The sequence below is a fragment of the Trachinotus anak genome, unplaced genomic scaffold, assembly GCF_046630095.1.
Source record: "Trachinotus anak isolate AG129_WGS33_773 ecotype Australia unplaced genomic scaffold, CSIRO_AGI_Tana_v1 ptg000002l, whole genome shotgun sequence".
Lineage (NCBI taxonomy): Eukaryota > Metazoa > Chordata > Actinopteri > Carangiformes > Carangidae > Trachinotus > Trachinotus anak.
Genome location: NW_027273853.1, coordinates 25,606,703 through 25,632,930, shown reverse-complemented (window position 1 = coordinate 25,632,930; position 26,228 = coordinate 25,606,703). Strand labels below are relative to the sequence as shown.

Sequence of the window (26,228 nt, the reverse complement as noted above, 5' to 3'; positions counted from 1 at the left end):
TCTCCTGCTAATTTTGACAAGTTTCATTAATTAGACATTAAGTAGACAATACAATAAACTTTAGAGTCTGTTGTATTGTGCATATACAACAAGGGCTGGGTATCAAACTTTCATACGTTTTGATACTGACTGAAACACGTCTATAGAACCAATTATCAACAACTGTCAAGTACTGAAAATTGGCATCAAATGCTTTCTCACATTGATTGACACATTTACTCCTTCACTGATGTGTTAGCATGCCAACAATTAGCGCCAAACACATGCTGATTACAGCTGAGTCTGATGAGAATACCATTCGTTTTGTATTTAGTCACAAACCAAAGTAGAAACTGATGATGCACCAGATGGAAAATTAAGGGATTACCAAAGTCAGTATAGTTCAGCCTGAGGAGGACATGAATGTTTAAGCAGTTACATGGTAATACATTGAGGAGAAAAAAATCACAGGATCACTGAGGTTGAAAGGATACATTGTCATGGAACCATGAATGGCACAAAATTTTGTGCCAATCCATGTTGTAGATGTTGAGATATTTCAGTGGATAAATGAAAATCCTGACCTGTTGGTAGAGCAGAGAGAACAGAGAGAGTCAGGGGCTTGACAGTTGTTAGGATTCATCCTCTGAGGATTATTTATGTTTAAGATGTGGGATAGATTAGAGGCGCCTGTGTCCTAGGCCACTCTTCTGCAAGAAATTACATACATAGATGTAGGTGAGTAGAACCATGACAATCCCTGAACCTCAGCCTTAGACAACTTACTGTCCCAGCGTCTGAGTGCATGTGGTTAAAATGGAAGCAGAACATTTATATCCACTTGACCCCTGCCTCCCCTTTTTGCTGCACGCTCTGCCATCAACGGGACAAATTTGCTCCTTTCCCATAAAGATCTGTGCAATGATTGTATGACGGCCCACCTATGTAGACTATCAACAGGATATGGATTGACCCTTACATCTTCATCTTTATCTTTATGTGGAGACTTCAGGTGAATACATGTCCACCCTGCACTGGAGAGGGAGAGGATGAGAATGAGAGAAGGAGAAATAGAGCCTTGTCAAGCAGACAGAAAGGGACAAGGTCAAGGGGGGAGACATGTTTTAGAATTATCAGAACACAAAGAACAAGAAGGAAAACATATCATAGAATAGGAGAAAATCAACCGAAAAAAATGGGTATTAAGGGAGGTTAGAGAGAATTATATTATCTACATTTTTTCTAGCTATGTTTCATTACATGAGACATTAAAAATCTACTGCATCAACCATGAATTTAGATTTTTCCCTAGATCATGATATTTCTTGAATTTAAAAATGTGCTGCCAGTTTTGTTCGTATAACTGAAACTGGGTTAAATCTGTTTCTGGAATAAGAAACAAAAAATATTTTTTTCTCAATAGCCAATCCCATGGCCAGTTTAAGCCAGATCGACCTTGTGTGGTAGCTTGAAACAGGAAATATACTCATGGTAAATGTTACGCATGGTTAGCAATAGATTGACTGTAGTTCCTGGTTAACAGCATGAGGGCAGGTCAGATGGAGCAGCCCTCCTGGCAGCAACAGATGGTGAACGATGGAGCGAACATACTACAGGGAAGGAAGGAAATGAAGATCAATGAAGACAGGAGAGAAGAGGAGAGAACACAGGATCTGAGGGTTTAAATACGTAGTGAAATAATGATATTGTTGCTGTCAAGGTCAGGGGTCATCTCAGCTGGGGAATTTGCAGAAGTGAGTCTCTAGTGTGGAGGTTACATTCTGCTGCAATAGCAGTCAACTGTAATTGCAGGATGAGCCGTTTGTCACTCTATGAGGTGTAAACTCGTGTGATTTTCACTGCGTGTGCACACAGGTTTGAATGCTCATGCGTACGTGAGTGTAAATCTGTCTGTTTATTTACATGCACTGGTGCTCACAGTCATCTCTGCATCTGTATTTGTGTGCACATCACATCCCTCCTCCCTTCAAGTGTTTCTGCTTTGAGCTAAAGACTGAAAAGCTACGACCCAGTTTTGCCTGGGCAGTGGCACCTGGCAATATTGTTTGAGGAGATATTGTTCCAACCTGAGCAGAGGGCTTGACGGGCTGTTTATATAAACTCTCATCAGTAGCTGCTGGTTTTGCACTCAAACAAATTCTCCTCTGCTCTCTCATTCCCCGCTGGGACGCCAGCTGTTCCCACGTCTTACCCCCTTCTCCTTCCATCACATTAGCTTTTGGATTCAGTGCTGGAGGATCTGTGTGTTTGTGTGTGGGTGGATTGAAGTTGTGTTCATCCTGGTTTTTAATGTCTTTGTCCTGTTACATGCAGTGCCTCTCTGGCTTGCCCCTGTGTATCCACTCACTGCTGTGTGTTGTGGTTCAATGTTTTCTCCTGATCCTCATTTAAATGTTAAACCACCTCCTGGTGGGAGTCATTTGTCATTGGGAGGCATGAATACATTATCAAAGCCCCAGTCGTCTGAAACACGGTGGTGCACACACGCACACACACACAGTGTCCTCTGTGTCTGCCACCATAGAACCTGTTATTAAAAACTCTTAAGTTATGCACGAAAGAGCAAAACAGTGTTTGTTTTGAACACATGGACGTACAGAGGAGAGACCTCCATTTAGACAGTGTGTGTGTGTGTGTGTGTGTGTGCGTTTGTGTGTTTGCATGTCTGTCTGTCTGTATCACAGTGAGGCATCCTCCTCAAAGAGAGCTTTGTTAATTACAAGAATATTAAGTATTACACACGCTCAGACTGAGCAGTGTGATAAGTCTCAGCATTCATCACAGTCAGATCACATCCCCTCTGGTTTAAATCAAAAGGAGGAGGCAAAAGGATGGAGGGGTTTCTGAATTTTAATGGGTCACAGAACAAACTCTTTAGTGCTCAGATGGATGTAAAATTATATAGGACTGTGTGTGAATGTGTGTGTGTGAACATGCAGTATGTGTGTATGTGTCCACCTCTCTGTGACAGGAATAATAGGTTCATCATCTCCCCTCGCCAAAGAGAAAAAGACTGACAGTGGAAGCAGCTGTCAGCAGCAGAGATATCTCCTTCTGTGTGTGTGTTTGTGTGTGTGTGTGTGTGTGTGTGTGTGTGTGTGTGTGTGTGTGTGTGTGTGTGTGTGTGTGTGTGTGTGTGTGTGTGTGTGTGTGTGTGTGTGTGTGTGTGTGTCCACGCACACCTTTGTGTGTGTTTACATGTGTCCATCTTTGTGTGTGGTGTCTGCCACTGTGCTGCCTCATTGCCATACTAACTGCTGGGAATCAGTGTAGCTCATTGGGCTGAGTAATTTCCGTATTTCAGGCCAGCCCAGATACCATGGTTTCACTGCTAAGTGTCTGTCGTGTCACCAGCGAACAGCCAGGAAGCCTGGCAGGCTAAATGCAGATAGATAGCCTCATGTTGCGTCTTTAGCCAGCTGTGATCAGGCTGCCTCAGACTACAGCAGGGGAATGATAAAGCATGAAAGCAAGTACATCAGCCCAGTGCTCTGAAGTCCTCAGGCTGGAAATAGAACAGAATAGAGTAGAATAGAAGTAATTGTGAAGATGAATGTGTACAGATAGTCTTTTAATTCTCCAGCTTTGTGTAAGAGTAATAAACTGATAGAAGTGTATAATAGAAGCAATTTACTCAGAGTTAGTTTAGACAAGTGAACACAAAGGTGTTTCTTCTCGTGATGATTTGAGTGTTTATTCCACATAAACTGAGTGATTTTCACCACACGTGGAAGCTAATAGTGCAGAGGTTTTAGTGCTATTTTTTCTGTTGAATATATTTTCTGTTAGCAAAAAGCAAACACTATTGTTCTTGTGAAAGTAATCTTGATGGTGTTATTTAATAGATTTTTTTCTGCGTTGCCTGCCATGGAGTCCATGGTTTTCTTTTCCTGGGAGAGTTTTACCGAGTTCTTGGACTTTGGGCTTGGATCTGTTTCTGTGTATGTGTGTGGCAGCAGTGGCCGGTGCGCCCACACAAAACATCAGCTGGTGAGCCTGGAATTCATACCTGTGGACTGAAAGGACACAGCTCCAATTGGATTAACAGCATATGGTTTGACTTTGCCCACAAAACACAGCTTCACTGCCTTTGTGCTAGAAATGTGACTTTTCCTTTCACTATTGAATTGAACAAATCGAAGTGAGTTACTGAACTGAAGTGAACTGATTGAACTGAACTTTATTGATGTTCTGCTGGAGTCTCTTATACTGTTATGTTACAGTGTTATGTTTTGAGTTAAAGTAATGAGGAGCTGCAACTTTAAGGGTCATTACACCTAAAGGAGGTTTTAATATTATTTACCTGCTCATCCAAGACAAGAGAAAATCGGTGTGAGGGTGAATTAGTGAAAGAAGTAAATTAGCATAAATTGCTCAAATAAGCCTCTTAGTGCTAAATGAATGTTAAAGACTGGCATTAAACAAAAACATTAATTGATAAGCTTGTTTCAAAACTTTGGTTAAAACTACTCTTCGTGGAGTCTATTTTGAAACAGAGTGTTAAGTGAGTGAAACTTGATTATGTTTTCAATTGGGTGCTTTCATTTAAAGGTCTCTAGATTATTCATCATGCAACCACTTCTCTGAACCGAGAACTGGTCTAGTAGCTTATACCTTGGTCACTGTTATACAGCAGGATGCTGCTACATTAGGCTTTTACATATAATGAAAATCTCTTAAACCCTGATTTAGTTATTGATGAATCAGTGTTGAATAATAGAGGTTTAGGGACTGACCTGTCAGCAGATAAAGGCATAGTGTATGCTAGAAATCAGCCATGACTGCCTGCTTTAACTTTTCAAAGAATCCATTATACTAGAGCAAGAGTGCAAGAGCCAAAGAGCAGACTGTGTCTAATAGAATGGTAAATATAGAAACGCAAGGCTCAGTGTCGGGGAGACAAAAAGAGACATGGCAGAAAATGAGACAAGATAGGGAGAAAAGTGAAAGGTGGAAATTTTAAAAATGACAGGACAAAGGAATTAAGTGAAATTTATAGAAACTAAATAAGAGAGGATGAAGATTGGAGGCTTCGTGAGATAGCATTTTGGCCAAAACAGGGTTATTTGAATTCTGGAAGTGTTTACCCCCCCCCCCCCCCCCCCCCCCCCCCCCCCTTGTCTTAAGGTCACTTTCACTCCATCTGTACATCTCTCTCTTGTCAATCCCTTCATGGAGATAGTCACAGTGGCGAGCAGGTTAACTACCTTGCTGAAATGTGTTCTTGCTCAGCCAATCAATTGTGACCCTGTGCAGCAAAAGGCAGGGGTGATGCCCACATGAGGGAAGGGTGCAGAGTAGGGAATCGAGGCATCTTGACTCAGGGTAATGGCAGTGTAATGGGATATGCTCCGGAAATCACAGAAGATCACAGCTCAACACTGTCTTGCCTTCTGTTGCCTCCCCTGTCGTCCTACACTGCCTCATTAACCCCAAATACACAATGTGTTTTTTCTCACTTTGCCTCTGTCTTTTGTTTTTTGACTTGTTGCCGAACCTTTTGGGGAAGTTGCCACCTTGTAAACAGGCTCGGATAACGTGTGTGATTAAAGAATACCTTTGTGTGGCTTTGCCAGGGAAGAAACAGCTCTCTCTCTCTGCTGTGGGAAGTTATCAGGCCCTGCCTCTCTTGTGTCCTTGAATACTGATTCATCTACAGATCAAAAGTTATCGCTGTGTCTGGCACACGAAAACAAACACTCCTCTACCCACTCAGCAAGAGAGCCTCTGTCTGAGTGCAGTGATGCCAGGCTGAAACATTGAAACAGCTGTGTGTGATTATATTTGATATGATAAAAAATTTAAAAAGTGCCCTCCACCTCCGCACCCAGGACATCTCTTTCAGGATTTTCCACGAGGGCTTCCTCTGTGTAGCTATGAACAGCTTTGGGTGTAGTTCTAATGACAAGGATGCAGATGAAATGAGATTAGAGGGTAGTAGAGATGGAGAGGGATAGATAATGAAAGATGAAGTCAGATGATCGAATCAGACAAACATGGCCGGTGGAGGATGTCTTTCAGTTTATCTTGAAAGCACGTCATTGGAACAACATAGGAAATCTGTCAGAGGCTTAGCTCCTGATGAAGAATTGAAAGCACCATCTGTGTACGTCAGTGTGTGTGTTTATCTGTCTGGGCCGTGCCGTGGCAGTGATGGGACTGTGGTGTGCAGGGATTGGAGGGTGTTTTAATTATAGAGCCTCGTAGTTTCTAAGTTGCTGTAACGGCCAGCTCAATTAACACCTTCTAAAATCAGCAGGGGACTGCTTTGCTCTATCCTCCCTTCTGCGCATGTGAAAACTCCCCAAAGCATCCCACATATTCAGTATACACATAAATTGTACAGAAGTATCATAACAATGTGTCTTAAATTGATAAACTTTGCGGTATTGTTAATCATTGTGCGCTTTCTTGCCAAGAGTTAGATTAGAAGATTGTTACCACTCACATACCTGTCAATTAAATATAACACAACAGCCAGCAGCTGCTCACCTTAGCATAACATAAGGATTGTAAAACAATCCTTATTGGATGATTGGAAAACAGCTTGTCTAGCCCTGTCTGAAGGTAACACAATCCACCAACCTGATGGTGCTGATCGACCAAGAAACAGAATCCTACTGACACCTGCTGGTCCTTGACTTTTCCTAGAGAACCACCTGCAGGTGTTTTTCTTCTTCTTGGATTATCTTGAAATTTTACAGACATTCATGGTTCCTAGATGATGAATCACAGTAACTTTGTTAATCCCTAACTTCTCCTCTGACGCCTCAGAGAGACCATGGCAACAGAGTCAGATCAATTGAGCAGCTTTTTTGGCAGAAATTATAACCTAAGAAAAATGTGTGGGCCAGGGGACAAAGATTCAAATTATTTGCATATATTTTGTTGAGAGTTGTCTCTCAGTGGTTTCATTTGAATACAATTCATAGCATCCTGAAAAGTCTCTTTCAAAATGAAATTATTTGTAGTTTTGAGCCAAGTTTTGTGGTTTTGAGTTAAATTTCTTTTAAATTATTGGATGTATTACCATGAAACTTGGTACAGATGAAACCTTGATTTATAGAATATATACAATATGTAATTGATACGTACATGTACAATACCTACAAAACTATTCTCATTCCCATCAGCTTCAGGTGCACTTTGTTATTAGTGCTGACGTGTTAAACTAAGATGGTTTAACATGGTAACACCATCATATTAATGTTGCCATGAAATGTCTTGTCTCGTATCTCACGTCTCATCTTCAGTGGTTGGGACTAAGATACAAGGAACAGATGTAACTGATGGAAACGCTGATGCAGTTATCAGAACTGGGATCAACTCAGTGTCACTTGCAAGAAAAGCACAGGTGTTATGGCTCTTTTCTACTCCCAGTAAGTCATGACAGTCAGCCAGTATGTGCAATACCCTGAAGCAAGTAAATGGAATTCAGCCATCATTCATTTGAATATTTACCTGTGATTTTCCTACTGTGACATGTTAAAATGTCTTCCCTGGAAAAGGCCTTCAGACAATATAGAAGAGAATTGAGGAAAGTGGCACATATTAGGGGAATGAGGTTCAGGTATGCAGGTAGAGAGTGAACAGGAGTGCCTATAATAATTTTTGAATGTGTAACTAATTTGAGCTTATTGCCGTTTGTACAGTAGATAGAAGGCATAAAAGTGAAAGAGGTGAACTGTTAGAAATAATCTTAATAATTTCACATTGGCCCTGTAGGCCAGAGATCTTGCCGTGCTGTGAATAGTGTGAATTTAACAAACTTGCTAATTAAAGCTGTTACACCTGGATGCGTCGACACTTTTTTCAGTTTGATCCGGCAGCTTATCACAGTAAAAATCCTTCAGCTGAGTTTTTCTGGGAAAAAACCAGTGTTTAATTAGCACAAAAAGAGCTTGCAGTGTAAGCCTACTTAAAGCTGTATCAATACCCTCATTCTCCAATCACTTGGTGTAATAGCCAGCAACTGATAACCCAAACTCTATTCTGAAAGTAATTTGCCAGACTAGCAGCGACGCACCTGTCCCCAGCATCGCTTCTCTCCCCAAAGTCATCTCTCTTAATGACTTGTGCCTATTGTAATTGGCTGTGGTTGGTTTCATTTACAGTTTTGATCAGCCAATCAGATTAGCATGGTGTTATGCGATAGTGTTTGCTGAAGCCCTGAGGAGACTGATGAGTGATGGGGCAGAATGAAGGTGGTTATCTGAAGGGAGTTTTAACAAGGTCTTGGAACGGCACAGTCACAAGATGAATAGTGAGAAACTAGAAAATTCAAAACCAAATAGGATTCAGCATCCTTCAACATTAGCAGCTACTCTTTTCTATACAATACACTGACCAGAGGAAAGTTGAATGGCAAATATGGATAATTTTTAATCTTAACTACAGATTTTCACTTAAATCAATTCACAATCAAAAGAGCATGAGGGATTTTCTCTCTGAATTAACACAGGGTAACTTCTGTGTTTGCATATCATTGAGTCTGTCATGCTTAAGCTTTGGAGGTGTAAGAATAGAAAATACAGTCTAAAGAGACACAATGACACACATTTTTATCCACATCTTAATAAAGCTAATCAATATTTGAACAATTGAAGAATCACTCTGCAAAACACTACGCTCCAGTATCTGTCATGTCACAAACACATTTTTTGTAGTTTTTTCTATTTAGCAGACAATTTTTGAACCTGTTTTCAAAGTGTTTATTCTAGGTTGTGCAGTGTCTTACTGTGTGCAGCTTCATGCTCTCTATTTGTGATTCGTCTTCTGACTGTATTAAGTTGGTCTGCACTAGCCGTGGAAACACATTTCTTAACAGAGAAACAATACAGCGCATCATCATCATTCTACACACTGCAAAGGAAAAAGAAGTATCACAGTGTAATCAGATACAGACCTCAACATAATGTGTATCCACTGTGTGCGAATGTGTTTGAATGGAGTCGTGCAGCTTTAACAAGAGTGGACAAGAGTGGAATGTGTTAGAGGAGATGAAGAGAAATGGGAAAATGCAGCAGTGCATGTGTGTATTATGGTTCAGTATTATGCTGGTGGTAATAAAAAGTAATTTTTTTCTGTTTTGCTGGGCAGTAAAGTGAGAGGAAAATTTTTTAACTAGATTTAGGTGAAATTTTACACCAAGGCAGACATTTCATATAATCATATCATTTCCAAAATCGCTTCAATTCAAAGCCCCTTTCCTCCTGCTCTCACCTCCTCCGTTTTCTTATTTTAGATTTTGCCTTCATTTATCTTTTCTCATTCTCCTCTATTACCTTGCTGTAGTCCACCTGTGAATTAGTCTTCCTGACTGTTTGGCTGCAGCATAATGTATTGTGACATTTTCCAGTGAGCCATTCCTCACATGCAAGCCCCGCTCCTGGCTTCCTCTGGTCCCTGCTTGTTGTTATTTCATTTCCCTCATCATCTACTTTTATGTGGCAGAGGAAAATAATCATAGTAATAACAGTGTTGAATATTTTTAGCCAAGGGCATCATCCACTAGTTGTTTGTACCTAAGCTGTCCTGGCATTTAATGGTTATTCTAATGAGAAAAAGAAATGTAGCTAGATAAGAATAGTCATTTTGCTTTGTCCTTGGTGACAAACTCTACAAGTGGGCTTTCTTTTAATCCTGTGAATTCAATTGTGACTGGTGCACTTGCCAGACTTATTTCACAGTAAGAGAAACTTATCAAATGTATGAATTTGCCAAAAATGAAAATGGAACTGGCTGTACTTTTTCCCTCCTTTGAATTTGTTGTGCTTCTTGTCCTTACCTCCTCTCATAAAACTTCACAGCTACAACACATTTTCCCCAAAGAGGAGAGGCCAAGTGCAAACAGATTATGGATTTTATACTCACCGTACCATGCAGGGGCAGAAATTGGTACATTTCAAACTGCTGCTAGTCACAACCCTGTCTTTCATTCCTTTTCTAAAATAGCGGCAAGAGAAAGAAAGAAAATAGAAAGTGATAACAACCGAAAGTAACAGTGAAACAGAAAGAAAGCATCAGCCTAAAGCAGGAGGTTTGGGAGAGAAAGAGTGTTTGGGTGGGAAAATAGAGAGATGTGGAGAGAAAGCAGTGAAGACAGAGAGGGAAAGTTCTTCTTTTAGCCTGTAGCTGTGGATTAGCCCTGATGGCCACAGGAGTCAATCAGTCTGCTTGCTCCTCTCATCTCTGGGCACACAGGAGAATAACAGGGCTGTCTAACTGCTAGCCAGGGGCAGATGTCGGGAGTAGTGGTGACGATGGAGATGGAGCAGCAGGGCGAAGCCTGAAGGAAGAGGTTGGAGGTGGTGAATTAGCCCTGCAGAATTTCCACAACTTATGACCACTTGAAAATACTGGTCAAATATTACAATAGTACAAATGAAAAATATCTGTGTGTATGTGTTAACAAATTTCTCAAAATTATTCAGACTCTCTGCAGAATCAATTAACTGACACAGCCTAGAATAATTTCATATCAGTAATGTTTTTAATTTGTCATGATTTTGTGTCTGTGTGTGCGTCTGTTTCCCAGCAGACATTATGCAAATTGCTATTCAAAACTCAAAGTTAAGGTTTCCTGTGATTCTGTACCAACTTTGGTTTGTCCATATATTTCTGACTTCCATATGTGATCACGTTTTAATTAAATAGGGTTGTGCTTCCAGGAGCCAGAAAAGTAGTCCACTGAAATGTTTGACCGAAAACAGTAGTATTTTTTTCTGTAGTATCAAATACCCATCTCCAGTCAAAACACTTGACACAAATATATGGCCTCAGCACCCTCGTCATTTTCACATGTACGAGAAACTTAAAATGTACAAAACCTAAAATTACAGCCTAGAAGTGGTTGCAGGGTGGAGGTGGGACTTCCCAGAAGTGCTCTTCAAAGACTGTTTTCAAATGAGTACTGCAGCAGGAACAGTGTACCAAAGCAAACAGTGCCTTGGATATATGTTTCCTGAGTAGAGTTTGTCATGTCCAAGTGTCTGCCTGAACTTGCTCGCTTTGCTCCTTTTAATTCGAAAAAGAGAGAGACAGTTAAATCTAATCTCACTCATTAATTTGTGTTAATTTGTGTAATTCCTGCTGTGAAACCATTTTATCAGGATCAGTCCCCACTTGTGTAAAGTTCATTTTAGTTTTGGCCTGTTAATTTGCAGTGAAAATAATACATCATTAATTATCTTATTTGAAAAAAAAAAAAAAAGACGCTTTTCACTTGAACAGAAGTTATTTAGCTTTTGTTATGTATTTGAAAACTTTCTGACTTCATTGGTGTATCTACTTAAATTTTAAATAAAGCAGAGCAGGGATTTCCATCTATATTTAGGACATGTTAATCTGTTTGCAAGATACAGAACGTCAGAGCCTCGAAGGTGATTGGATTATTTTGAATTTGACAAAACCTAATTTACTTTAAAGTACATTAAGAAAAACTTTTAAAATACATTGTATGGTCCAGGGTCAAGCACTGGTGTAGGCATATGTAATAAAGATAAGGATTGTGCAGAAAGATGTCTCTCCTAATGAATATACAGTATATGGTTGTAGTGCTGCAAATTTTGACCCATGTTAACGGCGTGAGTTCAGGGATTTCAGTGTGGTCTGTTGAAAAGTCGGTATCTCAACATCTATTTTATGGATTGCCATGAATTCTTTCACAGACATTTGAGATCCCAGAGGATTAATCCTGCTGACTTTGGTGACCCTCTGACTTTTCTATTCTAGCATGACATTTTTGTATTTTAGTAAAATGTCTCTATAGGTCATATCAACTCTGAGGATCCCTCAACTAGAACCATCAACGGATCCACCTTTTTATTTGTTGGGGCACGCCAGTAGCTCACCTGGTTAAGCACGTACCATGTGTCAAAGCTGAGTCCAAATCTGGCCCAAGATCTTTGCTGCCTGTCATCCGCTCTCTCTCTCTCTCTCCCTGCCTCTCCTCTCTGTCTCTGCTATTGCTGTCAAAAAACATTATAAATTGTCCAATTCAATGATTTAAAACAAAATATTGGCAAGATAAATGGTAGGAAATAATAGTAAATATTATGCCAAATGACTCATTCCTTCAAGTCTCTGATACTGAAAAGAAACAAACTAGATAAACAAATCTTAAATCATGGCCAAACAATAACAAAGAACCATTCGGGAGCTTAAAAATAACAGGTTAATAGACAAACTGCTCAGAGTGTTACTGGAACTGCGTATAGTTAAAATAAATATGGGCACAGACCCGGAACAGTGTAGTACTAACCTCCCGTAAACACTGGTTATTCGCTCTGGGCACTAAGTTGCCTATTAAGATTAAAAATTTGTATCCTGAACATAGCAATTTCTAAAACTGACTGAGTAAGTCACATTTAACACAGTTCTTCTAGAGGAAGAGAGTGATGCCTTAAATGACACACAAACACAACACTGGAGGATAACACACACAGTGAGCTTAGAGCTCTGTTTTTATTTTTAACCTTGTTTTACATCCATGTGGTAAATCTGTGCCATGTGCTCTTTGTGCTCAACATTTTGCTTTAACACTATTTTTGCAAGAAATGTAAATGGAGATTGAAGCGTCTGTTAATTACACAGGGAGTCACTGGTGCCAGCCAAAATAGGGCAATAGCCTGATGTGGAGATGAAAACATTTTTGACACGAGAGGACAGTCTTTTACACTTGAAGGTTTCATCACCCTGAAAATTATCATTTGCTTTTGGCATCACAGAAAATCCCGTCATATCTTCCTTTAATATCATCTACTTTACGTTTTATGTCCTTTTTTAGTGCCTAACATGCAGACGTGGGAAGACACGCTTCCATAAATTGCCGTCTCCTTTAGTAAGTTACAGTGTGTTTAATCAGAACTTTTGTGACAAAGCGGTGTGAAGCAGAGGCCAACAGACAAGCTCCATTGATGCTGAAGCAGGCTGATGATGACACGGGCATGATGCAACGGAGATGAGGAGGAGTAAGAGACAAGAGGAGCAGAGAAATGTAGTGATTAGATGTGGGGAGTATTCATTTAGGAAGACAAACAGCTTCATTTAAAGCTGGTCAAGCACAGAGATGACCTCTCCCACTCTCAAATGAGCTGAAGTCTGCATTGTCTCTCTGACAGGGGATCCAATCCTCATCCTCACTCTCATGGTCTCACATTTAGAGTGATAATAGATTATCCAGGGTCTCGCCTGAAGGGCTACTAATTTGCCTTTGTACACATTTTCTTCCTGCTTTGGCTAAATTTCTCTTGTGCTCTTGACCTGCTGTTGACCTTGCCACAGCTGTACTTATCTACAGTATATATGGGCTGCTTGCTCTGGCATTTCTGCCTATAATGTTGGCAACAACAGCGGAAACCGAGGGGATGACATGTGGTAAGGCCTCAACCTTTATAAATGGTATGCATTTAACCAGGTGAGCTACAGATGCACCCTGTTTAGTGCTAGACTGCATTAAGAAAAGCAGCCGAGTGCAGAGATGGCTGTAATTTTATGATTATTACACAGTAGAAATACCGAACTCACTGCCACTACATTTGATCTCTTCCTATCTCTCACTACCACAATCAGCTGATGGTTTTACAGCTGAGAATGAAATTAAAGGTTTGAGCTTTAAAAAAACAACAAACACATCCTGACGTTTATCTGCTGAAGACTCTCAGCAGCTGCAGATAAGATTTCTGAAAAAGTTTTAGCTGTGGGTAAATATAAGCCAGTCTGCTTCTGCCATCCGTCATTCATTCATCTTCATCTCCTCTGTTCTGACCGGAAGTCAAGTGTTGCTTAACCCACCTGGTGTTTTATCAAGGGAATAGAAAAAAAAGTCTGATGGAAGTACATTTACTAACTGTTATCAGCATTAGCGTACTTTTATTTTGGCACAGTGAGAGTATTTCGGCTTTGCACTTGATCCAGACTGTGTGTGTTGGCCTATTGTGTCTGTGTGGGTGTGAGTAGGTGTCTGTATTGGTGTGTATGACATTGGACAATTGCCATTATCCTCGAGAATCAGCACCTACGCACGTTTTTAAGGTTCCCACTACACTTGACACAGTACACACATGCATTTACACAAATAGTATATATTTACCATTTGGATATGTGCCTGAATTGCTGCAGGGATTTAACAGCCAGGGCAACACTGGTATAATTAACATTTCTATTTCTTAGCCTGGGTATTCCTCAAGGTAAGCATGTGTACAGAGAGAGGACTTGCTGTATGTAGCTACTTCAGTGCATGTTTAAACCGTTACTATATGTGTATAACATCCTAATGAAAAGAACTATGCTAACCTTACACTAGTGTTGTGGTCAATTTGAGTTAGTATAACTAAAAACTGTGAAAACGATCCCATATTTTACAGGATGGGTTATTTAAAAAAATCAGCCGGAATCAGCTATTTCTACCAACACATGGAGCTAATGTTAGCTTAATCAGCTAGCTAGCTGCAGCTGGTACAGTCTAACAGCATACATGCAGTTATAGATGGAGAAGTTTATTTTATTCTGTTATATCTGTTTAAAATATTGTTTTGTAGATAGTGAGACTCTGACCAACCTTCCCTGTTATGTAACTGGAATAGATTTACCTCACCGAAGTCATATGTCATATTTTAACATCCAAGTCATCTTGCCTCATTAGTTAGTTTTTTAGTTTTTTATATGTTTGTCCTGAAAACTTTCAGGTAATCAGCGTTTCACGGCAGGAACATTTAGTGCTCAGTGTTTGCAGCTTTCTCTAACAGCACTGTAAAAAACCTTGACTGGATTTCGTTCTAGCATCACTTGGTATTTATTGCACATACTGTATATCTTGACTTACCGTGCCCCCCCCCCCCCCATCCCCATTCACACACACACACTCACACACCCTAAATTGTCTGCAAATATTTTTTTTCCCTTGAAAAGGTAGAGGAGACCTATTTTCCAATTACAGATCTTGTCTTTAGGTGTTAATTGCTGACTGACCTCTGGAGCTGTTGTGGATGCCATGTGGGTTTTTTAATAACCTCTAATCGTGGTGAAACAGAGAGCAGTAATAGAGAAAAGCCAAGCTGCTTTTTAACCCAGTGTCCTCCAATAAGGTGTAATCTCATACAAACACAGACACTGGCTGTGTGCCAAGTCAAAATGCTCTTCTGCAAACATGAGTCACTGTGATTCATTTTCTTCTGGCATTGAAATGACACATGAAACAAAACAAGGTTTTGTTTTGTTTGGGTTAAATTTGGTCAGATCAGGAGAAAAGAGCAGAACAGATTTTATTACGTTTATGAGCATTTTGGTTTGTGAAAGGGATCAGGGGTTAGATTTCAGCTGGGAGCAGTTGGAGAATGTAAAAGTTTGAAAGGAGAGAGGCCTTAAGAATAATCATGACGACACCATGTTTCACTGAGGCCACACTGCATTATTGTAGTTTCACGTCTTTCACACTGCCCAGATCATTATGGCTCACATTCTCCAGAAAATGAAAAGCAACCAGGGCTGCATTCGAGGTCCAAAGTGTGCTGAGTGAATCAATAGACTTTTGCTCTTTCCCTGTCCTCATATGTGCAGAACTTCTGTGTTTTGTGTGTCTCCAGGCAACCCTCCAGCAACAGGAACTGGCACATTGGTCATCCACCTAGAAGACTACAATGACAACGCCCCCTACGTCGTCCCATCAGTAGCACGAGTGTGTGAAGACGCCCATGATATGAACGTGGCCATAGTCGGGGGACGAGACAAGGACCTCCCACCCAACGGCGCACCCTTTAAGATAGAACTGGGAAAACAGCCCGGACTAGACAAAACATGGAAAGTTACCAGGGTTAACTGTGAGTATTTCATTTTCAAAAAAGATTTATCTGCTCTTATGCTGCAGTTTTAAACATAATACTAGAGTTTAATAACAGGAAATGTTTCTTCTATTGAAAAATTTTCCTTTGAGCAGTCAATAAATCTTTCATACAAGAAGCAGAACCTTCTAGCAGAGCCACAAAATAGGTTTTAATGTACTGTATGTCAGTCACTTCTTCTTTCCTCTGATAATTCTTCTTTTCACCAAGAGTTCAAGCCAAAAGCACCCTGAGGAGTGTAGGAATAAACATGAATGAAGAAAAAGAAGGTGTGAAAAGTGTGAGAGAAAGCTGCCGAAGCACAAACGTAACTCTCCTTGAAGGAACATTTAAGGTTATGTTCACCTGAATGCAGTTTTATTACCAGTCACACAGTGTCACCGTGTTATTAAGAGTCCATGCTGAACACAGAGAAAAGCAGTCGTACCTGCAGATTCTCATATGGTTCACATGACGACGACGACATGAGGATGCAGAGTAAAATGATACTTTGAGGGAAGGAGGGAGGAGGATAGACAGACAACCAAGACATTGATTCAGGGTTGCATGACCGACAGCGGTGTCTGTGTGTGTTTGAGTGACAGAGCAGAGCTAAAACCTGCCCAGAGGTATTAGCTGTGACTGACAGCAGGAGAGGGAGGTACAGACACTCCTCAATCACCACTGCTGGAAAAGACAGATAGGGCCGGCAGAGAAAGAGTGCGCTCCTACTGAGATGAACTGTGTGCATGAGTGTATATGGGTGTGTGTAGAACCACCTCAACAGTTTATCTTTTTTATAATAATGATAATAACAATTTTCCATGGATACATGTTCAACAGCTGGTTTCAGTTCTTCTCAAATTGGTTCCTTTAACACAAGCAGATACAAATTACAGCCTGATGTTCAATTTGTGTTTGTTTTATCAGACAAGTCTCACTTTCACTGACAGGCTTATTTGTAGGCATTCACGTGCATCTCCAAATTTTAAATCTAGACGTGCATCAGACATTCTTCTTTAAAAAAAAAAAGGTAGTCAGTTTTATCAAACAGATGGGTGACAAATTAAAGTCAAAACCCCAATAAATGAGTTGAGAAACATTATGAAGGATGATGTGTCTATACATGGGAGTCACTGTTGAGAACAAAACAAAGTGCCAAATTGTCAAATTCATCCAGAATTGATACAGAATCTGAACGTAAATCCCTCTAAGCTGCAGATTGTGTTCACACTTTACTGAAAACAAGATATGTAAACGTCCAGATCCACTACCACAACATCATTAGCAGCAATGTAAAAGAATTTTAAGCTCAGTAGTTAGAAGTTTCTTACCCAAATTCACCTTGGGAGTAGTTGTCAAAGTCTCTGGATTTATGTAAACAGGCTTCTACCTTTGACTTTTTATCAAAGTATATATTTTCCAGTCTCATCTTTGGTATTCATCTCCATCCAAGGACTGCAAGTACCCCAACTACCAGTCCCCTCACATCATCTGTGGAAAACATGAGACTCTCACTTACGCAACCCAGAACGAAACTTTGCAATGCTATGGCTTTCACAGACACCAGATCTCAACCTAAATGAACGCCTATGGGAGATTGGGGAGGGTTAAACACCCCCACCTCCACCATCATGAAAGCACCAAATAAGGGAAAAATCCTCTGTAAGAATTGTGTTCATCCCTCCAACAGTCCAGAAATGTGGAATCTATGTCACTGAGCCCTGAAGCTGTCCTGAGGACTTATGTTGGTGTAAGACCTTACTTAACCACTTTGCAATTTTTTCTTTAATTTGTCATTCATTTGTTTTTATTTTGATCTTAAAATTTCAAAATAGACTCGGCTGAAGTGTAAAGTGATATACTTGCACACTATTGATGGATCAGGACATATTTGTTTAGAACACATTCACACATTCGTTTAGACTAGAATCTGTCTGATTGTACTGAGTTTTGTTGAAATGTCAAACCCTGATCAGGCTTTGAAGAAACTTTGAGAAACTCTGCATCTCATACTGCATTCCTGCATTTTCAAAAAGCACTGATGAGCCACTGTGGGGATGATTTGTTCAAAGACGGGCCTCTGCATTTATGAAGTGTTTACTGTCGTTTACAGTTGTCTTGTGACAATGTTTTGAGTTTAAACTGTTGGACAATATAAATTTTGTAAATGAATACAGAACTGAAAGTCACCTGAGCTGGAGGTAACAGCCCTGGCAGACAGGCAGAATGTACAGCTTTGCATATTGTGACACATTTTAGCATGAAGTGAACTGAATCGAGTATTTTCTCTTGTGTCTCATAAGGGATTTTAAAATGTGATGCAACAAACTGTAACAATCTTATGCAACTTAAGGGGTGCCAATGTTTGTCGCTTCAGTTGTCAGGAATGGCTCTATACCCAGTTACTTGAGGCATATAAGTTTTGTGTTGGAATTCACATATTTAGTTCTGCTTTGCAAAGAAGGCAGCTGGTGGACAGTACTTGACGGATGGGGGATGACTGTCCATCCACTCCATTAAACCTCCCTCTTCCTTTATGTGTCTCCCATAGCCACACACTCCCAGATCATGCTTTTGCACAGTCTGAAGAAAGCCAACTACCAGCTCCCGCTGCTCATCACCGACTCAGGGGTGCCCCCTTTGTTCAACAACACAGAGGTCAAAGTTCAGGTGTGTGTCTGTAAGAAGAACAGGATGCACTGCAGCTCTGCCCATTCTCACCGCGCCAGCTTTCTCGTGCTGCTCGTGACGCTCCTGCTCGCCCTGCTCTGTAAGTACCATCACAGCACAACACATCACATCACAACACAACAACAGAGAACTTGCAGCGATGCTTTATTTGCTGGTATCATTGTTAAAATGTGGAATAATAGTTAAGTAATTTTGGTTGTTGCTTTCTCTTTATCATTTTTGAAGAAATCAATAAAGTCAATGTCAAATTGTTCTGCCTTTTAGGAAAATGTTATTTTAAAGGGAAGCAATTCACTGTTCTCTGAATAGTAAATAGTCCTTTGGGTATATGAGTGTCTTTGTGTGCACACTGTTCGCATCACTTGCATTCATCCCTCGTACTTGCAAAAGTATGTCTTTTGCATTTCGCATTTCTATATTTTTCTGCCGCCATGCCTACAGCACTCCCTAGGAAGCCAAACTTGAATTTACTCTGAATATCTCATTTAAGCCATTAGCAGTAGCATGAATAATTCAGCCTCCTCCATTCACAACACAAACGCTAAGGAGGACATCCAACAGCTAGTTGGGTGAGAAGGAAAATCATTTACAACTTTAAGGCCCCCAGATCCTGTTCCCCCATCTCAGCTTGTTCTCAGCAGTTTATAGTCTGACTTGCTGTACGCCAGAGGCGAGGTACAGCGGTAGGGATGGGGAGAGCGTGAAGGAGGAGAAGTAGATGAGGAGGAGGGTAACACTAGGAATGAGAGGGGAAAGAAAAGGCAAGAAAAGAAATGGTAGAATATGATTTTAGACCTAAAAGATGATGTAGTTGTAATTATTCCCTCCTTTTTTCTTCTAATTGGTGTTTGACTGGGAAAAGTTTCACTGAAAAATCAGTCATGTCTCTTGTCTCTTCCAGCTGTCTTTCTTCTCTTTTCTTTGTCTTGTCCCATTGATTGCTCCTGCTAGCATATTTTGACCGAGTCCTGCGTCTCATTCCATCAGCCTTCTGTGTTACTGTTTTGTTACTATGACTTCTCTTGTTCCTTTGCTTTCTATCTATTTAGTAACCAGCCGCACTCCCCCCATAATCCTTTACTTACAGGCAGAATCTCTGCATCTCATCTTCTCATTTTTTCTCTGTATCTACGAATCACAGCCTGACCCATTGATCATCCTCTGAGTGTGGATCAATCTGTCTATCGATGCATATCTTTTCTGCAAGCAGATGACTGCGCTGTGTACGGAAAGGCTTTGTGTGAAGTTACACCTTAAAGAACTCATCATCTCGTTCTCTCATGATGCAGAGCACTTAGTTACCTGCAACTTCTGTTAAAAGTCATGATTCACAGGACACAAAGTATTAAATTAAACTGACAATGCGTAGCGAGCAGCAGCATAAGAACACCGCACTCCAGTGCTGATAGACCATTAGTCCCGGTTTCACTGCAACACACTAATCATGAGCGTAAGCTGATGCTGTGTCAGCGATCGCGGGCGAGCAGCCACCTCTTGGAAAGTATTATGGCAGCGAGCCTGAGAATATCGCAGCTGGAACAGTCAGTTAAATTTTCACACTCTCCTTTTTAGAAATATTTGGTTATCAGCGGTTGCCATGGTAGAAGCCCGAGAGTCTGAACTAGAAAGCATGATAATTGGTTGACGTGCCAAGATGACATTAGGAGAGTTTTCTCCACAGATGTCCTTTTACTCAGAACGACACTAGCATTCATTACTCTACTGTAAATAGTGCAGTGATAGACAGGGGCATTCATTTATCTAATAGCTGCTCCAGTTGACAGATTCTTGGGTCCTGGGTTGCCTGGTCCTGAGTGCGTGTACATGTCCATTCATCTGGACTGAGGCATGTTTGTGTAGTTGGAACACACGTAATGGTGAGCAGAGTTACCCTGGAGCTAGAGGTTGGAGATTGAAGAAAGAGAGGAAACAAGGACTGTGTGTGTGTGTGTGTGTGTGTGTGTGTGTTTGTGTGTGTGTGTGTGTGTGTGTAGAGATGTTCTGTATCTGAATTGGTGGAACCTCTGTTGGCCAGCTGTAATATGTACACACACACACACACACACACATGTGAGTGCCCAGAGAGACGACTCCTGCTCGAGCTCATCACAGAGACCTGTGCTGGGGGACAGATAGAGCAGACTGATCACTGCAGTGTATGGTCAGATAGTCTGACAGCGAGGCAGAGAGGATCCTGTTTCAATTCCCTTATCTCCAAGCTGAACTCTGACCCTGCAGGAGAACGATGATGGGAGGAAAAATGGAAAGAGCCTGAGGGGAAGGATGTGAAAAGGAGATGAGAATAAAGGTGTGAAGATTAAACTCTTCTGTTTTGTTCTGTTTTTGCCCACCGGGCTACAGGTGTACTGCTGTGTGTAAGGCCACACCAGTTTTCTTAATTTCTCTGGCTGCTTGCATCTATATCTCTCCTTCCCTCTGGCCGCTCCCCTTCTCACTTAGTCCCCAACTCTGCCACCTAGAAAATACTTTATATAACTAATTAAAATCAGAAAATATTTTTTTCTGGGTAAAGTAATCCTGAAGAAACATTTTCATTCAACATAATTAGGTAAACATTGATATTGAAACTATTTGCAAACTGTCTTCACTGTCAACATATTTACCCCCTAATATCTACTCCTGGCAACTAAAGATTGATGAACTGTTTATGGTGACGTTTAGGAAACTCAGAGCATTTGAAATGCTAAAGGATGAAAAGTGAACACTGACTTTAAACATGAGCATGTAATACTGGTCCTCATGTAAGAACCACTCACCACCTCAGACGAATAGATTCATTCTTGAGTTGTATGTTCCAGTGATTCACCAATTTTCTTGTACTGAACAAAATTCATGAGTGATCAGTCTGAGCCATGCATCCTGTAAAATGATATTTTGTTCACCATATCGTGATCATCATCGCTGCAAATCGCCTGAGCTGTTTTAGATGTAATTTTTAAGCGTTGCAGCTACATGTCAGTAGTTGCTGGAAACAAATTGTTGACAGCTGTACTATTAATACTTTGTTATTGTTAAAGGTCCTCTGATATGACTATTACTGACACTGTCAAATTTGTCAAGCTGTTTCTTGTCTGATGATTTCCAGCAGGACTTGAAGCTCTGCAGAGTGAAAGTCTTCTTTTTTTACTTCTTGGTAACATTTTCACGACTGACACCTGCTCACAAACACGGGAGAGCACATGGCCTTATATATACTGTACATATACTGTGATGAAATATCATGAGCACTCAGCTTCTCTGAACAGATAGCGTGAAGAGAGTTCAGTAAATCCAACTAGGAACAATCATACAAGCAGAAGAAAGTATGATAGAGCTAGGAAAAGAATATGAAAATATATGATGGTCACTGATTTTTTCAGTGTGTAGCCAAAATCTTACCGAGACTAATCACAAGCTTTCTAGTGGCATCAACCAGTGGGTCCCAAAGTGGGTTCTGTGGGGCCCCAGGTGTGCCTCAAGTTTGAGCTAAAGATGCCATAATATTTGTTCATTTCTATTTTTTACTGTACATCTTTGATAGCATTTCATCAAAATACAATTTCAAACACATTAAAATAGATAGAAAAATAGAAATAAACATGTCAATAATATATTACAATCCCTGTTAAATATGCTGCTGCTAAATTTGTAGATAAGAAAGATCACAATTTCCAGTTGTCGTGGTAGCACAACATGCTTTCTTGTGACTATTTGTGCATGTTATCCAGGTGCACAGCAGTCTAAAATGATGACTGTCAGAGCAATCATTGGAATGATTTGACATTGTCAGTGGACGTCAAACAGTGTTGTTGCTGTCACATTTAAAATCAATTCAGCCTGAGATGGTCAATCCTGAGCAGCCAAAAGAGCTGAAATCACACGATAATGTGAAAGTTACTTAACATACGACTTTGTGTGGATAGCACAAGCAAACTGTCACACACCGGAACACACTGCCTCGTCTGCAGGGAAAAGCTGTCACATGTGCCACTGGTGCCAAGTAGTCTCAAACCATGAAAAAAAAAATCACCATGAAGAGATATCATGGTTCTAAAATTTTGGGAAGCACTGACCGTGAATGACTCTGTATATGATCGACTCTGTATATGAACGTCTCCAGTATCAAAGTCCATAAGATTTCTCTGCAGATTAAGGATGTCACACTTTCTTAATTGGAAGAAAATAGGAAAATGTCAGTGAATTTAAGCCAGACATTAATATCATTTCCTTGGAAATCAATGATTTCTGATAGTATGAATACATTGTATACGAGACTGGGTTGGTGTTTGCTCTGTGTGTCTGAAGTTATGCAACACACGACAAGAAGTGCATGTAGTTGTTCTTAGCCTCCTCTGCGTCAGCACTAAACTCTCAAGAGGACCCATAATCTACAATCTCTGCAGCAGTTAATATTTTGTGTGTATGCGCGCACGTGTGTGTGTGTGTGTGTGTGTGAGAGAGAGAGTGTGTGTGAGTAATATATTTCTGTGTATTTGAGTGTTGACGTATTCCTGAGTGAGGCTGGAGAGGAGAGAGAAAATAGCAATAAACACAAAAGGCTATCTTAATAAGTGCTTCAGGTCCATATTACATCTGAAAAATCATATATTTTTTGCAATAACTGAACTGATTCACATGTGCATAGTTTCTACAAATGTAAACAAAACAGAAAGACCAAGATTAGTTTGTGAGTCTCCATAAAATAATACTTAAATCAGGAGAATTGATGAACCAAGTAAATTTTTGTTGAAGAGAAAGAAAACTGGATCATCTCTGCCCCACTGACAGATTTTTTCTTCTAGTGTGCATCTACTTGAAGCCAAAAGAATTAAAATGATGTGTGGGTTGTGAAGCCTGTGTCTTAATACAGTGAGGAACTGTTCTGCTGCTTTCACTGGCTTCAGCCAGATTGCAGCTTTCCGTCCATAATTTTTCCACGGACTCCTTGAGCATCATTCTTCTCAGCAACACTGCCAGAAGTAAACCCACATCCTCACCGGCTTTCTGTCCTAGCTCTTAGCCATATAACACTCCACTGGGGGTGCTTTTCAGACCCTTAAATAATGTATGTAACCCTGCAGGGCCGAACCTATGCTTGTGTGTGCAGAGTCCCAACATATACTGTGTCTTCTAATGCTTACAGACCTTCGTTTGCCGTTGAAGTATTGGCTGCTAAATCCCAGAGCTTTGCAGGGGCAAAGCTCTGGGATTGTAAGCCTTTCTTTTGTGATCAGTGTGCCATAGACTCTAACACACATAGACTACACAAATATACATACACACACACACCACACACAGATTACCATTAAGTAGGAGGCAATTACGGTATTCTCCTGCAGTCCTGTAGAGGAAAAATGCTTACAGATATATAAACACAACACATAAACTCCACACTCAGCTCTGAGGTGTTAAATGTTCTTGTGAAAGCATCCATTGTTCACCTGAGGTTGGACTTGCTAATTGGGCAAACTCAGTGCAGTCAGTACGTGCTCTCATACATGCGTCCTGCAGATGCAAACAAAAAGTACAGCTAATCATAAGAAGGATTCCCGTTTTAGAAGTAATAACAAGGAGGAATGTTTTACTTAACCTGCCAATACAGCTCACAGGTGGCAAGCCAACACAGATGACCACACTGCCCCCTATCAGTGCTCTTGTGAACTGATGTGCTCCGTACAGAACGCTCACTCAGTATTTCTTATCTCATCTTTCTTATTTAATTTGACTATCTCTCCGCAGCACCCTCCCTCAAAATTAAGTTTTCAAATTGATGATGTGTGGCTGGAGGCAATATGCTGACTGTGATGTAAATAATGTGTATTTCACATATGTGAAGAGGACATAGCTAGACTTTAGATTAATGTAGTCGCCCACTGTGGCTGAGTGTGAATTTGGCTAATGAGGGATGTGAAAATGAAAAATTGTGATGTTTGTACAGGTATTTCTAATTCATTCTTTCTCTCTCTCTCTCTCTCTCTCACAACCCCTTACCCCCCCATATCCATTTCAACCTACGCTGTGCCAAATTCACTCTGTATGTGCTCAGTTTAGGAAGGTCTACAAGCCCAAACCACATGCTAAAATCATTTCTGTGAAGGATTCTGGGTTTCAGCGGCAGATTTGTCTGCAGTTGTAACTTACTGTGAAGACCGGCTTCTTCCCGTTCTTCTCTGTAATTTCAGTGAGAGTAATAATGTAATTTCATGACTGAGAGAGAGGGGGAGAGAGAAGAGTAAAAGCTAAGCATTTACCATTAAACACAACAAACAACTCCCAGCCCAGATGCCACTAATTTACCTCCATCCTCCCAGGGTTTTAGTCCACACTATTCCTCTTCTCTGATCCCTCGCTTTGCTCTGACAGCCACTTTTCCTCTTCCTTCTCTAGCTCTACACTAATCCCCTCTCGGCTGGAGAGACAGGCTGTTTAGGGGCTTATTTACACTTGTAAAAATGACTTTTTCACAGCTTTCTTTGAAGGGACCTCATGCCAGAGTGAAGTGAATGGTGGAAGGCTTGTGACACTCTTTATATCAAGCTGGGAGGGGTTTTGATCTTTGAATTGAGATATGAAACGTTGCTCTGGGGTATTTAAAGAGGTGTATTGTTTCTTAAAACCAAAGTCTATAACCAACTCAGCTATAACTGCACAGTAATGAGCATTTAGAGGTCTTAAGAGGCTACAGAGCTATTGATGAAATACATAATGACACATTACTCTGTTAACGCTGGAAATACCTTTTATCGGATTCAAAAATGTAGAATTGAATTGCGAGTTCATAGCTACATCATTTTCTCATGTTAATGTGTAAACTGTTCTTGTTACCTTTTGAAGAACCCAAAAAGTTATCATATTTACTCCAGGAACAGATGAATTATTCGTTGATCATTAGCAAGTGAAGCTTTAAGGCATCATAAATAGTTTATGAATATAAAGTTGTTGCACCAGACTGCACTCATGTTTTACTCATATATTATGAATGATGTGTTGCTACATTTGTTGGTACATCTGTTAAACAGTTACACAGGGATATACAGAGACTTTTCAACCCCCAAATCTGAAGTTGCCAAAAAAAAAAATGTCTAGAAAAAAATCTATGTTGCCTACACGATGAGGTCCATGAATGTGAACAGCCATGTGTGATTTCTACATGCTGACCATTATTATGTATAAATACCAGCATTTGTAGCCTTTGAATGCACCTTTCTAACATCTTATATTTAATAGACCTGTCAAATAAAGGTGTAACCAATAACAACCATCATGGCTGTGTAACATTTAAATGTTGCCGTTCCTTGGATTGTGTGTGGGGTCTCACTGGCATGTTTGCTGGGACATTTGCATGGAATGGAGCCATTAATGTGCTGTCACAAGTTCTGTTAAACTCTATTAATCATTGCCCTCCACTTCCACTCGCTGCGCTCATTTCATGATACTATGACAACGAATGTTGCTGTTATAGTCATTAAGATTTTAGTACTGCTTGATTTGCAGCAAGTGCAGCTCATCAAGTCCAAGAATTCTGGGGGTAGAAGAAATTTCACAAGTAGCTGCATTGGTAGAAATACAAAAGAGGATCAACTGTTGTATCAGTTTACAGTGCAACTAAATAAACTCTCAAAATTCTAATAAAAATAGTAATTCATTGGCCTTTTTCCATCATACTCTGACAACCTGACACACCAGACAGTTTGTTACACAGAACCAACTGGGAGG

General features: G+C 40.4%; 1 protein-coding gene across 1 annotated transcript in view; it reads left to right on the top strand.

The window, feature by feature from the left end:
- cdh13 (cadherin 13, H-cadherin (heart)) overlaps positions 1–26,228 on the top strand; it is a 292,077-nt gene that overhangs the window by 255,643 nt on the left and 10,206 nt on the right. Inside the window, exons 12-13 of the mRNA XM_071458186.1 lie at positions 15,585–15,818; positions 18,373–18,591. Of these exons, the coding sequence (XP_071314287.1) occupies positions 15,585–15,818; positions 18,373–18,591 (453 nt within the window). The remainder of the gene's footprint in view (positions 1–15,584; positions 15,819–18,372; positions 18,592–26,228) is intronic.